The sequence below is a fragment of the Lynx rufus genome, unplaced genomic scaffold (genome assembly GCF_022079265.1).
Source record: "Lynx rufus isolate CCGP_SWC_20201006 ecotype Redwood Valley unplaced genomic scaffold, mLynRuf1.p SCAF_6, whole genome shotgun sequence".
Lineage (NCBI taxonomy): Eukaryota > Metazoa > Chordata > Mammalia > Carnivora > Felidae > Lynx > Lynx rufus.
This window is the reverse complement of record NW_025814878.1, coordinates 90202516-90218334: the sequence shown is the minus strand read 5'-3', so window position 1 is coordinate 90218334 and position 15819 is coordinate 90202516. Positions and strand designations below refer to the sequence as shown.

The window sequence follows — 15819 nt, the reverse complement described above, 5'->3', positions numbered from 1 at the left end:
TCAAATACTGCCGAGTGAGTTTTATGTTAGTCTTTAACATGTTCCAGAAGCTTCTGAATATTCAGACATTTTACATTATATTCATAATTATTTCCCTTTTGAGATTGATCTTCTAAAGATAGGAAAATTCTTAAAATGCAAGCTACTTAACTGGTACGAACAATCATGGTCCCTGTAAAATAAAAGCTTTTCTTAAAAAAAGCTCTTGTTTAAATGCACTGATTAACTTCTGATGCAAATGACGTTTGCCTTCTGCAGCAAACATCATCTGCTATATTCATGGTATATGAATGTCTTTGAGGGTTAGCTTGTTACCCAATGAATTGAGATCTTCCTAACAATGGATTTCTCGAGGGTACTTACATATTCTTCATAAGCCTCGTGGGCTGGAGGAGGGGGTGCCCTGTATCCCGGCACTGCCGGTGCTCCGCGGGCTCGTGGAGTAGGGACACCTCTTGCTACAGGAGGCACTGGAAGAGCTCCACGAGTCACAGTAGTCCCTCGAGGGGTGAGGACACCCCGTCCAGGTGGGGGGGGAGGAGGAATGGCGCCCCCACGGCCCCTAGGAGGAACAGGTCGTGTACAGATGAGAATCCAGTGATGAGAGAGACGGAAACAGACTAAAACAGACTACACTGATGGAAAGAAAACCAAATTTATTTCTGTATGCATGTGCGTGTGTGTGTGTGTGTGATTGAGACTCTTGAGGATGTAAAGCATTTGACGTCTATAGAATAAATTTTGTAAATGCTACCTATGACTTACTTATAATGAAAATCGTATCAAATACTTTACTATAGAAAACCAACCAACCAACCAACCAAACAACCAAACACAAACCAACGCACTCTCATTTTATTCCAGATTTGCCAAGAAGACCCAAATCAGAGTTTCTGGTAACATGTAAGTATCCTCTGCCTTTTAAAAGTTCACCTTATGCCACTTTGCTTTTACAAAAGACTGACTTTAGCACCTGTTTTCGCTAACTGAAAGATCTCAGAAGGGGATTTCTGCTTTTATGAAAAAGGCGAAAAACAAAAATAGAGTTTAGTATTTCTTTTTAGCGAGCCATTATAGGGCCAGTGCGTACCCCAAGCAGCGAGAGTGGAGCCACCAAGCTCCTTCCCCTGGTACTACACTCAGCATCTTACCATCAACCTGCCACGGCTTTGAACTGTGTGAGCATCTGTGCTTTATCTCCATTTACTTTGTGCATCCATTAGCAAGATGTATCCTAAGGTATCAGAAAAGCCTGAGGTCATTTTTTGAGGGGTCTGAGAGCACTCAAAAAATTTTCATATAAATTAATGGCAATTGCTTCTTTGCTTTATTCCATTTCAGCTTATGAAATATTTCATAGGAATATTCTACTTTTGGATAGCAGGGGAAACCTGTATGGCTCACTGGACCATCTACGAGACTGAGCTGCTAAATGTCAATGTCTCCTCCATGTTGGAGGTTATTGACAGTGAGTGCAACGTTGTAACTTACAACGAAAAAATCTGTGTGTGCTTTCATACTTTAATAAAATGTGGAACTCTAAGCATGGTGATATCATTCTGTTTATTATAGTAGCTTAAGCTTAAGGTCACTGAAATCGGAACTCATTGTCACTGATTTGTCATCATGCATACAACCCCCTGAACTGGTATAGTCACTAATATAATTTATTTTCCTATGGTAACTACGGTGTTAGTGAAATACATTAGGATTCTGCAATAAAAGAATAGACTGAATGCTCTGTACTACAGTGCTTGACACAAAAGTAACTTGTATTAAAAGCCTAAGATCAAATGGTTGCAGCCAACTTTTATGGTTTTCCAAGGCCTTTGGAAAGGTTGAGTGTTTGAAGTCTTTGGGCAAAAGCGTGGTTATTTCACTTTTTATTATGTCTGAAAGGCTGGCCTCCAGAAAGCACTGCTTTCAGCAGGAACACTAAAGCTTTGGGAAAAATGATGATCATTGGGATGTCAACAATCACACTGCTTGGCTGTACCCACAGATGGGGGATGTAGGTTAGGCTTTCTGCTATGAATAGCAGTCAGCTGGCTCTTTCTTGCTTGCAGAAAATGAGCTTTTGTGAGTGAACAGTAAGAATGCTGGTAAAGCTTTTAAACGTTTTAAATAGATTATAGAGCTGATGAATAGAGAAATTATCAGAGAACTTATTGTAAGTCTAATGTATAGAGAATGCTCTCCTAGATTGGGGAAGGTGAAATACAAAAGACCCAGAAGGCCCAGTGCCCACTTCAAACACAACAATAGCTGAGAACACAATATACTATATTATCATCATAATATAAAACACATCTATGAAAAATGATGTAAAGACCAATTTTACCTTCACTGGGCCTCCAAGGGTCTGTTTCCTCAGCAGGGTGAGCATACATCCAGGTTTGCCCAGAATAATTCTGATATACAACTGTTGTCCTAGCTTCCTGTTTAGTTTAGCATTTTAACATTCTCAAAAGTGTCCAGGTGTGGGTAGTAAATGATTTTCACAAGTCTTATTTTAATGAATAATAACAAGGAAGGACTGTAACTCCCCGGGTTTAAGGTGGATTTTTTTTTTCTAATGGGTAAAATCAGATCTCTCAATCTGTAACAACTGTTCCTGCTTTAAAATTATATGATGCTCACATCAAATCTAATTTCTCATCCTATTCCTCCGTAAGTTGTGTCCCAGACACAGCCCTAGAAAACCTGTTTCCTGAATCTGACTCATCACCTCCGTACACTATGTTCTTTCCCTGGAATTTTAATCTCATATCTCTTTTCTCCAATTCAGCTGAAGTTTCACATCATCTATTTTAGGATACTGTCCCTGGCTGAGTTTACACTACAGTATTCTTCATTTTTCTGACTTCTCAAAAGTTTTCCGTCCTCAATACTCCACCTCCTGCTCATTCCAGAACTGAATGCAATCTAGTTATTGCTTCCCCACTTTGCTGAAAATACTCTTTCTGAGATTACCAGTAACTTTTCACTGGTAACAAATCCACTGGATTCATTTACAGTCCCCATTTCACTGAACTTGTTATATTTATCACTGTGGATTACTGTTTGGAAAATGCCCTCTTTGGACCCTTGCATTCTCTAAGGCTAATGACGACTGTTACCTGTTTCCTTTCTAACACATGCCATATCCTGGATTATATGCCTTATATCAGAGGTTCCTTAACTTGTCTGCATTTCAGAATTTACCTGAAGACCATCAAAAAATTCCAAATTCCAGACCACACCCCAGGCCAATTAAATCACAACCTCTAATGGCAGGAAGCCCTCAGTGATTCCAGTATGTAGACCAATTTGGGAACCACTGCCCTATATGTGTATCATCTAATTCAAAAATCTTGACAAGGTTGTCATGTAGACATTTCTAAGAAACTTTGAAGGTTGAGTAACAAGTCACAGAAAGTACAAGTCACCTGCTCAAGGTCCTACTAGATCCATAGATCTTGGATAATTATAGGAATAACTATAGTCTTTGTTTAACTTGGTCCCTCACCAAATCTTATTTGATGTCATTAATCTCTAACTAAGCTAGATGTCAAAGAGTTATCCTTGTGTGGGCCACTCTTTCTTCCCCAACATCTAATACAGTACTAATTCCTATAAGTTCTTATCTCTAATGTAGCCCTGTATCTCTATACAAGGGCTGTGCATTTCTGTCTTGGATAATGGACTTGTCTCCTCACTGGCTTCCTTGCCATAAATCAGGGTCTTTATGTCTGTCTCTCTTTGATTGCTCTACTTCTCTATCACTCACAGTAATGACTGAGCAGTCTTTCTTAGAAACAAATATGATTATTCCTTTCTTCAACAAACTCCATTAGCTCTCTGTATTTATTCTCATTAATTAATGAACAAAAGCCTTCAAAATCTGCCCCTAATGTTTTATTTTCCACAGTTTGCTCTCAACATATAGTGATGAAGTGCATCAGAGATGTCAAATATCTTAATTCTTCAAATATGTACTATGAATTATTATACAGATGTAATGCTTTGTTCTCTGGTATGCATAATGATTGGAGGATTAGGTAGTTTTCATAGATACATTTGCTGCAATGTAAATCGTTTTAATTAAACAAATTATTATAGAGGTTTTCAAATACCCCAGGCACCATTCTTTTTTAATATAAATATAACTGAATAACTTAATAAAGTCATAATTTCATAAGTATGTACAAATTAGCATCCATTAACTCATGTTTTCAAGAACTTTCTAATCAATATGATTTTCTGTTTTGTAAAACTGTTTCCTTATTCTTTTTTTTAACTGTAGATACATTCCATCATGTGGTTTGAAATAAAAGACAACAGAGTTCTGGTCCATTTACTTTCATTAATGTTAATACATTAATGATATCAATATTGCACTGAAGTGAGGTTTAAATTCCAACATTAATTTTATATTTTTTCCCATAATACATATGTAGTATTAGATTTGTATGATATATATGGGATATTAAAAACCAAAAATGTTCAAGGAAATTTTTCTTCTAACATTTAAAAATCGGGACCACAAAGCACTATTCTTTATTAAATCATTAAAGAGACTAATATGTTAGAATAAAGCTTTACTGAAATTGAAATCTTATAGGGTCCACTCAAATATGCAAATATAATATTACATTAAAGGACTTCAATAAAACAAAATCTAATAATATGAAGATTTTATAATCTTAAAAAGCAGGTTAATGCATTATTTTTAAAAGATGGTCCCAATTTCAAAGAAAGAGAATAGAAAAAAACTTGTCCCCTCTGTAGATTTTCTAAATATTTATTAGTTTACATCATGTAAAACTACAAAATTTGCTATTTTTGGAATCACAAAAGTGACAGCTATGTTATTTAAAGCAGATGATTTAATCAATTTAAGATTACCTGCAATGATGTCATTTCACAACCCATCATGATGAGGTTAGAAATGTACAAGGTTTTATAAATGACTTATTCCATAAAAGTACGTCCACAAAAAAGTATGTCACATTAAATTTTAGCAATGAAAAATGTTATCAGCATCAGAGAGCTCTTTTTTTCATTTTTAGAGATAAAAATGTAATAATAAGCTCTCACAGATTTTCAGAAGTTTTTCCTTTAGTCAAATGTAAATCTCAGAATTGCCAGAATTTACCTTTCAATAGTTACTGCCTTGATATATTTTTTTTGGAAATTTATCATTTTTAACTTTTTCCCCCGATTCACTGTAAAATGGAGGCATTTATGACTTAAATGTTAAAACAGTGTTTTATTTTGACACTGGTGGTCAACAATAATTAGGACATAATTTACTAAATAAATTGAATCAGTAAAGTATCCTAAAATCTCATAAGATGATTTCTATGCAATGTATGAATTAATATTCTAGACCTATGTCTTTTAGAGATTTGAAGGCCAACTATAATCAGGTAAAGAGAATGAATTACACAGTCTGTGCATGAAGGCTATTAGTATTTTTGCTTTACCTCTTTGCAAACCAATGCTTTCTGTTGAAAGCTTGACTAATTCAGAATCGTACAAAACAAACTCTGATGCAGAAAGATGCCAAATTTTTGGAAAGTGAATATCAAGTAAAATCTTCTCTGTTGACCAAGGACATTGCAAAGTCAAACGTAACTGAATTTTAAATACTCTTACCATCAGCCATATAAGAAGTGTGCTCTGGCTTTCTGGACTGGTGGTATAAGTATTATCTACCTGTCTATCTAAATGTCTGTCTGTCTATCATCACCTATGTCTCTACCTATCCAGAAGGACTATCAATTCAAGGGCCACTCAACGCACAGACCAATGTATAGCTTTCTCTTCCTGCAAGGTCATCCTGGTTGAAAAAGACAAAAAATTCTATCATCTGCATGCCCTAATCCTGGAGACAGAACCACAAAGAAGAAAGTCTCAGGTTTGCGCCTCTGATTTTCTTAGGATAGCTGGTTAGAGTTCCACCTGTGAATTCCAGAGTCAGACTGCTTGTGTAACCTCGGGCATATTCTTAACACCTTTCTGTACCTCAATTTCTCACCTGTGAATAATACTTAACCCTGCATGGAAGATTTGATGAGTTAACTTATGAAAGTTCCTATGTGTTATATAAGCATTCACTGTCCTTGCTTTTGTTGTGGTGGTTGTTGTTGATGATGTTGTTTATTCCTAGCTATGATCATGGCACAGAGCAGATCAGTAAAGGCTTGCCATCCTTGATTACAGTTAATTTATTTCAAGTAAGAGCTAATGTACCTTGAAGGGGTTGTGGGGGCTATTCTGATCCCTCTGCCTCTAATACCTCTGCCACGACCAGAGTCCTCTGAGCCATTTAAGTAAGATAATTCACGTAGCTGTTCCTGACGAATTTCATCATTGTAGTCCTAGGGAAACAAAAACAAAAAACATGACCTGATCAGTTAAAATGGGGCATGGGGATCTTAGACCTGAACAAACACAGTATGAAAGGACATTTTTCATCTATTTTCTGGAGCCTTGTCTATGAAAATCTGAAATGATGTAAAAGTGTATATACTTTAAATTCCGATTTTTATAGAGAGAAATGGGAAGTTGCTTCTTTTATCAAGGAAATACTCAGCAGGAAATCAGATGAAATGTGCTGGGATATCACTTGATGTGTTAACCAGAAAAGGAAAGACAGCAATATAGAATAAAATCTTGGAATGTACCACAGTTATGATTAACATAAAGATTACTGAAAAACAACTCTACTGGGGTGATATGTGTAAATTGCGAATGACTGCATGACATTCAAATAGCTCCTGGTGCATAAACCAAAAAGGTGCAATCTCAAGGCCCGAGGTAGACACTGTGTTAAAATCATAAAGAAGTGCAAATAATATAGCACAGTTTCAGAAAACTGAGAAGCTGTGCAATCCAACAAGCTTGATGGACAATATTTAAAAGTAAGGAATTTTCTATGTGTTCTAGCATTGGGCTGATAGAAAGATAGCCATAGCAAAAGGCAAATTTCGCAGTGATAACCAGAGATTTAGCAAAGTCAAAGGGATTACCTTTATCTTTTGTCAGTGTGGAAATTTATCAGTCATTTCAATGGGACCAAAGAATGGATGTGAGGCAGTAAAGATGAATACTCTTTAAAGACAAATATCAGTCTTACCTGTTTCTCCTTTTATTCTCACACACACACACACACACACACACACACACCTGCTTGAATAGTACAAAACTGAATAATTGGTTATTTTTACCAAGTGGCTAATCTGATTAAATTCTTTTTCAGCAAACATATGTTTAAGTGAAATCAATCTGCTGAATTTTCTAGTGCTGGAGAGGTCACCAGAAGTGGACACTAGAAATATTTGTGAAGGGCAGGCTGACAGAAATCATGTTGGAAGTCTAGCTGTGGACCCAAAAAACAAGTGTATCGTTTCACCAAATGTTGCCAGTTTACCTCTGCATATATACATTAACAGTAATATTACATGAAAACTGTGCTACTCACCCACACACCTCTGTTTAGAAAAAGGCAGGGATGCATTCAACCTATAAGGATTTCTAATGTACAACTTTATGTCATGCTCCAAAAACTGCCTTGATTACAAGAAAAGTACTAGTCACTCCAAAGCATAAATTTTCTGATTTTTAACATGATGCTTTCACATTCATCCTCTTCAGCACCTCATAAGGGGCTGAACACAGCTGGCTGACAGAAGAACTATACAGTAGAAAATCACAGTTTCTAAGAAGTCACATATATTCAATTTATACCTCTTAATTTTCACATTCAAGTAACCACCAAACGGAAGAATATACATGTCCGTTATTTTATTAGGATCAGGGAGTGTGATGAATTGCCACTTCTGAGTGAGCTGACCAGCCATTAAATTCCATAATTAAAATGAAAAATTAATTCCATAATTTTCCCACATAATATTCCTAATTTGCAAGAGAATCTTTGTGTGATTTCTTATCTGAGGAAAACCCATGAATTCTCAGGGTCTTTAAAAATTGTAAAAAGAGAGATCATTGTTGGAAACAATGAAACTTAAAATTTAGAAGTTTTAGGGGTGCCTGGGTGGCTCAGTCGGTTAAGCGTCCGACTTCGGCTCAGGTCATGATCTCACGGTCTGGTCTGTGAGTTCGAACCCCGCATCGGGCTCTGTGCTGACAGCTCAGAGCCTGGAGCCTGCTTCAGATTCTGTGTCTCCCTCTCTCTCTGACCCTCTCCCGTTCATGCTCTGTCTCTGTCTCAAAAATAAATAAACATTTAAAAAAATTAAAAACAAATAAAAATTTAGAAATTTTAGGTGAATTCAATTTATGTAAAAATTTACTTTTATGCCAGAATCAGAAAATGTAATAATGTGGATGTGGTCTTATTCGTTGTGTAATCTTAAAGAAGAGGAAGATGAGGCTGAGAAGAAAATAGGGAAGAAAGAGGAGGAACTTATTCAGAGAGCAGGAAAGAATAATTCCCAATTTGGTCAGGCCTCCCTGAATACATACCTTGGATAGGTCGAATCACACTGACTCTGGAATTATCCATGTGATTTGCCTTAGTCAATTGAACAAGAAATGTAACAAAAGCAAAGACTTGAAAAGTCCTTCCATACTGGAGCTTGTCCTTTCTTGTCACTGGAGACTTATGCTACCAGGTGAAGAAGCCAGGCTGGCTTCCTGGATAATGAGAGACCATGTGGAGAGAGGCTCCAGTCACCCCTTCCTTCCCACCATCCCATCTGTTATCCCAAACATAAGAGTGAGGTCATCCTAGGCCATCCAATATGAGTCAAGTTGATGAAGACCATAAAAAAATCACTTACTTACCCCCAGAACTGGTAGAAATAAATAATAAAGTGGTGCTTTAAGCCAGCATTGTGATCGTTTGTTTTGTGCAAAAGCTAACAAACAGAGAGGGGACTGCTCAGCATGGAACACGAGAGACCAAAGTCAGAAGGGCATACTTCAGCAGTCTTTTCCCTGTCCTGTCCAAAGAAGGGTGCTTAGACCCAGATGTGATCTATATATTACTTGGGGTATGTGTAGCCCTGCTATGGAGGGAAATATAACTAATGTCATACCCTGGTGTCATTAAAGTTTGAATTGTCCACTTAAAACACTTTATTCAGAGTCTATGCTCACCAATCCAACTGCAGATTGGAATTCAGCTCCTAGACAGAAATCTGCTAACATGCAGAGAATCTGTTTATTTTTTAACAAGAATATTTGACACTGCAGGTTAATTCTTAGTGTAAGTAAAACAACTATCATTGATATATAATGATATACAATCAGGTATTCTATGAGCTTAACTAGATATTCTGTTTTGAGAAATGGATCATCTTCCAGGGTTGTGGTGGTCAAGAGAATACAAACCTCCAACTACAGATGTAATTGACTAAAAATTCCAGTTGCTCTGTTCTGAAACCTCTTGTCCCCAATGCCATGCTCCCCATGAGTGACTCTTAGTCAATGGCTAAATGTGGTCAAGATGCTAAAATAGGCCCATTCCTGGGAGTCACAAGACCCGTCTTCCTATACCTGAAGGATTCCCTGATAGCCTTGCTGAACTTGTTTTAATCTCATTGCACCAGGGCAGTCGAGACCCCTCTACCTCTCTTTTCTTTGGGTCAGATATCGTAGTGTGAGGGCTCTCCAGCTTTCTCTGGCTCCCTCTTTATTTTTGTGTTAAAGAGAATTTTCCCTAACAAAATCCTTATGTGTATAATCCCAACTTGGCATCTGCTGCTTGAAGGACACAAACCAACATACACAATGTTAACAAAACCAAGTTGCTAAGATTACAAAACTGAGAGCTTTGGTAAATGCATTAATGTCAATGCTGGGGGAGCCTGTTCTGTTCAACACACCTTATGCTCTGATTAAATTGGAGTGCTTGCCATTCTCTTACTTAAAAATGGTCATATACAGATTAAATGTGAGCTGTGAACTAATTATTGATTACCAAAAAGGGTGGTGATTGATATTTTTTAAGAAAATGAATTGTATGTTGCCTAATTTTTTGTAACACTTCACTTAGTAAGACAATATGAAAGAGTCATCAACATATTTTGGGCCGGAGATCAGAACAACTTGGTAGGTGCAGATAAACTGCAGCAACAAGGAAAAACTGTGGGTACATGTGTGTGATGGGGTAGCGGAGAAAGAAAATGGGCATCCATGAAAAAATTTAGTAGGAGTCCTCAACTGGGAAGTATATGATATATTTGGGAAAGGTAGGGACAAAAGACATTTAAGGTGCAGAGATGGCTAGAAGTAGAACATTAACAAGATAAAAGAAGGAATGAGGAAAAAAGTGTAGAGGTGGATAATTTATATTTGGTCTTAATCAGCTTAAATTTAAAATGCCAAAGTGACAGTAAGGGTTATCTTAGAAATTCAGATCTGAGTAGGGAGAGTAAATATGAGAGTCATCTACACATATTTATGATAATAGAAGCACAAAAATTGTATAAGAGATTAGTAAAAGAATGTAGTGATTAGAATTTTCTAATCTACTTTTAATGCAAATTTGTATCCTTGAAGATGTCACTTATTAACTGCAGTGTTTGGATCATTAAATGTTAAATGACCAGGCCTTTTAATAAACTCAGGTTTGTCTAATTAGACAACCAAAATATACACACTTCTGTATTTATAGTAATGAAGCATCTACATGTTTCAAATAAATATGGAAAAGAACTTTTTAAATGTCTGCATGTAGGAATAGTTGATACTAATAACTTCCTAGACTGAATATATTCTGTGTATTGTTTTATAACATAAATATAATTTTCTAAACCCTAAAATCTGTAATTTTATATTATAGTGCTTACTTCCAGTCTTCATTAAGCACAAACCTATTTTTGAATTAATCTTTCATAACTAGAACCTGAGTCTACCTGAAGCTAGTATATCCAGCTGGACATTTAACTGTGGTATGAGTTGCTGATACTTTAGTTATATAAAATCTTAATGACACGAGTAAACAAAACCTTCCAAGTTTACCTTGTAAATGTTATCTTATCAAAAATATATCACTACCTAGTTCACCTGGTGTTACTGAGTTCTAAGGTGCTGGGGTCATGAAATATGTATACATACGAATGTGTGGTTGTAGTTTTATGGCATTTACAATTTTTATGCCCAATTTGCTAACAACATATTCATTGAGATGTAAAAATATAAGTTTATAAATAGTAATTATGAAAACTTTCATTTTATGATATTATTTCATTTATTACTATAATATTAAGAGATCTTTGAGAGATCAAGACATAAATATAGAAAAATAATTACCTAAGCATGTGATAAAGTTCATAAAGGACAAAGAAAGGTACAATTATGACAATTCAGGATGAACAAAAGTGGAAAAACTAATTTCCAGTCACTTAAAATAAATAAATAATAACATAGATATTTTAATAAATAAAATATTAAATATTATTTATTATAAATGATGAGATAATAAAATAATAAATATTAAAAATAAAATATTATATGTTTAACTTGTATGCAAAAGCAGAATATTTCAAAATTTTTGAAATAAAGCTAACCCTCATATTATAAAATTGTTCTTGTCAAGAAAAAATCTGTTATACTTACAGATGAAACTTACTATTATTTTAATTAAGATTCAACTGATGAATGGATAAAGAAGATGTGGTTTATATATACAATGGAATACTACTTGGCAACGAGAAAGAATGAAGTCATGCCATTTGCAGCAATGTGGATGGGACTGGAATGTATTATGCTGAGTGAAATAAGTCAGTCAGAGAAGGACATACACCATATGTTTTCACTCATAAGTGGATCTTGAGAAACTTAACAGAAGTCCATGGGAGAAAGGAAGGGGGGAAATAGTTACAAAGAGGGAGGGAGGCAAATCACAAGAGACTCTTAAATAGAGAACAAACTGAGGGTGGATGGGGAGATGGAGGAGAGGGGAAAGTGGGTGATGGGCATGAGAAGGGCACTTGTTGGGATGAGCACTGGGTGTTGTATGTAAGCCAATTTGACAATAAATTATATTCATAAGATAAAAAAAAGATTCCAGTCCTGGGATTCCACACTTCAAATAATAAAGAATGCTTTACTACTTTGGCTATACCAGCAGTAAATAAATCATACGCACTCTAAAAATACTCTTTACCTTGAAGACAAACTAAGTTGCTTTAAAAATGCTGATTAGGGGCGCCTGGGTGGCGCAGTCGGTTAAGCGTCCGACTTCAGCCAGGTCACGATCTCGCGGTCCGTGAGTTCGAGCCCCGCGTCGGGCTCTGGGCTGATGGCTCAGAGCCTGGAGCCTGTTTCAGATTCTGTGTCTCCCTCTCTCTCTGCCCCTCCCCCGTTCATGCTCTGTCTCTGTCTGTCCCAAAAATAAATAAATGTTGAAAAAAAAAATTAAAAAAAAAATGCTGATTGGTTTGATCTGCAGCTTTGGGTTCAGACAGAAGGGGTCATAACAGTGAACTTTTGAATGAATCTATCAAGGCTTAAATAACACATGCATATCATACAAAAACATTTTTAGAATTGATTCAAATTTTAATTTTATTTTCCTACAATGCCCAAAAATTTCAGTTGTTTGCTACCAAAATCAGTTTTTAAAAATTGCTGTCTTGAAATAATAACAAAGATATTCACAATACTTGTTCTATATTCCTTTTGCTTAGGGTGAGGCAAATTAGCCCTATGAAACAATTTCCATGAAATTCATGAGTGCTCCTTTTCGCATCTCTGACAAAGCCCTCCCACCGTGACGGCATATGGTGTAAACAGTATACACAAAAGCTCAGAGCAGACAGATGTTTGGATGTTCCTAGAAAGGACTCATGCTCATAGTCTGCATATTTAATGTATATGCATAATTTCCCAGTTACATACACTCATGTCCATCTGTTATGATGGCATTTTGCCCACATACAAATTGGGAAGATTATTTCACTTGCGTGTTGATGCCAGGTGATGACAGGTGTAGATAGGCTACCTGGGGGCACAGTGAGGGACCATTTTCCTGCCAAATTCCTTCCTCTGAGACGCTGATGGGCATTGGCGCTGCACATTTAAAACTGTGATTATAACCACTGGTAACATGTGAACGTATATTTGGATCTACCAATGCCAAGACTGTCAGACAACATCAGGGGAGAATGAAATGCAGACTGTAACCCATCTGGGCCATGACAAAGAGATCTGGGATTTCCTAAGCCCCTACAAACAATTAGGTTAGGGCACTTTCACTAGAGTAATAAACAAGAAAGTGCGGGAGGTAATGGGTCCTGTGCCAATATCAAATCTGTAGCTGGATTGGAATGGGTAGGAAGCTCTTTCAGAAAACAACTAGTGCTGTGCTGGATATTATTTAGAAAAACATCTTAGGCTATTAGATAACATCTTTTAGCCAACACAGGATGAGTTTTAATCAGCCCGGGCGTGGTACCAGAAAACCTCATTAACAAAATGTGGTCAAAGAACAGTCAATTTAGATTTATTAAGAATCTGTTTGGTGCATGACTCTGCATAGGGTCTATATAAAGGCTTTATAAAGCTTATTCACCAAAGGACATCAAATATCACAAAGTAAAAATGTGGACTTTGTATCTTGAACCACTATGGATGGCAACTTCTGTTATTCAAGATTTTTTTCTTTTTCCCCATTATAAAGTAATTTTGCACACTATATAAAAATCATCAAAGAATAAGACAATAATTATACAGATTTTAGGTAGATACTTTGCAGGATTATTGGCTTATTTTCTCTCTTGTTTTATTTTACCTTAGCAAACATCAACCATAGATACATGAGGTCTAGGAAGCAAGACCTTTTGAATGAGCACCAAAAGATTCATGTAATTGGGTGTATTTGACTTACGTATTTTGTGTCATTACTTCACCCATCCCAGCATATAAGAATCAGCCACTACCTCAGGGTGGATTTAGGGTCATAGATAAATATTTAGATAACAGTAAATGAGAGATTTGGGTTGTTATTCTAAAGATATCAAGTTCCATTTGTTTAAACAGAGCCAAAATGACATTTTTTTCTGCAAATTTCCTTGGCAACTTTACTTGCACACATGATACAGGAGTTCTCTCTCAATTTTAAGTTAAAATAGGCATTGATTTAATACTTTGGCATATCATATCAACCTTAATTTAGGGATGCAAAAAAACCCCCAAACTTTTGGTTAACACAGAATTGGTGATAGTTATTGGTACATTGATCAAATGGGTCCAAATTCTTCTTAACAAAGAATCAGCATGACAAGTATATATTTAGAAGAGAGTACAAATTCTGTGCATGAAAAACGGTGATAGAATATGGCACATGTGGGTGATTTTTATTAATAACCTTGTAATTCTGGGCCTTCCTTGGACATAGAAAATTTATATATTCAAGGTGGTAATAATGCATCTAACCAACCAGATTTTTTAAAGTGCTTAAAGGAATTTTGCTGAATAAATCACCATTTTATTTATTTAATGTCTTTTTGAGCAGCAAGTACATGTCAGACATTCATGTAGGTGTTGGAGACACAGTAGAGGAAAGCCCCTGAACCAGCAGAACTTAAGTGAATACGGAAAACTAGATCCCTACACCTGTTCATGAAATGTTCTTCTTTCTAGGCAAGGATAGATGCCTTCTTAGGCTTGAAAACTGATTTATTCCCAATATTATAGTGATGTTTTTAGTGGCTACTACCTTTCTACTTTGTTTTATTAAAAAATGTTGAACTCTAGGGGCACCTGGGTGGCTCAGTCGGTTAAGCGTCCGACTTCGGCTCAGGTCACGATCTCACGGTATGTGAGTTCGAGCCCCGCGTCGGGCTCTGTGCTGACTGCTCGGAGCCTGGAGCCTGTTTCGGATTCTGTGTCTCCCTCTCTCTCTGACCCTCCCCCGTTCATGCTCTGTCTCTCTCTGTCTCAAAAATAAAAGTAAAATAAAATAAAATAAAAAAAATGTTGAACTCTACATTTCTGTTTTAGAAAGAAAAGTGTTAACTGAGAAGACCTATCTGGGTGGCTCATGAGAAAATCTCTCCTAGAAGTTCTTTGTTTTTTCCCAAATGAAAACATTGTGATGATTCCTTCTGAGTGTTTTAATCAGGAAAACAACAACCTACTCAGTCATGGCAACTTTTTTGAAGCTCTTTGAGAAGGGTATAAAATATGCTGCACATGCCTTTTTGTTTAAACTTGTCCTTTTATTTGGCTTGCAGTTACCAGTTCCTTCCAAATGTAATCTTTAAAAAAAAAACCAAACTTTGTATTCTTCCTGAACATTTAATCACATCATGGTAGATTAGCCCTTAAAAATAATTAAAGTGCTACTTTTTCAACTGTTGAATTAGAAGAGAGCAGGGGGCAACTGGGTGGCTCAGTTGGTTGAGCATCTGACTTCGGCTCAGGTCATGATCTCACAGTCCTTGAGTTCAAGCCCGATGTCAGGCTCTGTGCTGTCAGTTCAGAACCTGGAGCTTGCTTCGGATTCTGTGTCTCCCTCTCTCTCTGGCCCTCCCCTACTCACGCTCTGTCTCTATCAAAAAATGAATAAACATTAAAAAAAAAGTTATACTAGAAGAGAGCAGACTCATTTAGTAGCTGGGAAAGGTGAATGTAGGACAGAAGCCGAGCAGAGGCAAGCAGCAGTGAGAGTATCCAGCTAAGGTGAAGGATGCTAACTAAAGAGTTCAGCTACTGAAAACTCAAGAAAGGAAAGCAACAAACACCTGATGAAAAACTTTAGTTCCACGATCAGTAACTGAAGAAATGGACTTGTGATATATGAATGTAATACAATGAAGAAGTATTTGAAGACACATCAAAATATGATGTGAAAGTTCCCAA

The 15819-nt window shown here is 36.4% G+C and overlaps 1 protein-coding gene across 2 annotated transcripts in view; it reads right to left on the bottom strand.

The window, feature by feature from the left end:
• KHDRBS2 (KH RNA binding domain containing, signal transduction associated 2) overlaps positions 1 to 15819 on the bottom strand; it is a 577798-nt gene that overhangs the window by 191065 nt on the left and 370914 nt on the right. For both annotated transcript variants that reach the window (XM_047102966.1, XM_047102967.1), the window contains exons 5-6: positions 6238 to 6365; positions 364 to 562 (exon numbers count right to left, since the gene is read on the bottom strand). In XM_047102966.1, the coding sequence (XP_046958922.1) occupies positions 364 to 562; positions 6238 to 6365 (327 nt within the window). The remainder of the gene's footprint in view (positions 1 to 363; positions 563 to 6237; positions 6366 to 15819) is intronic.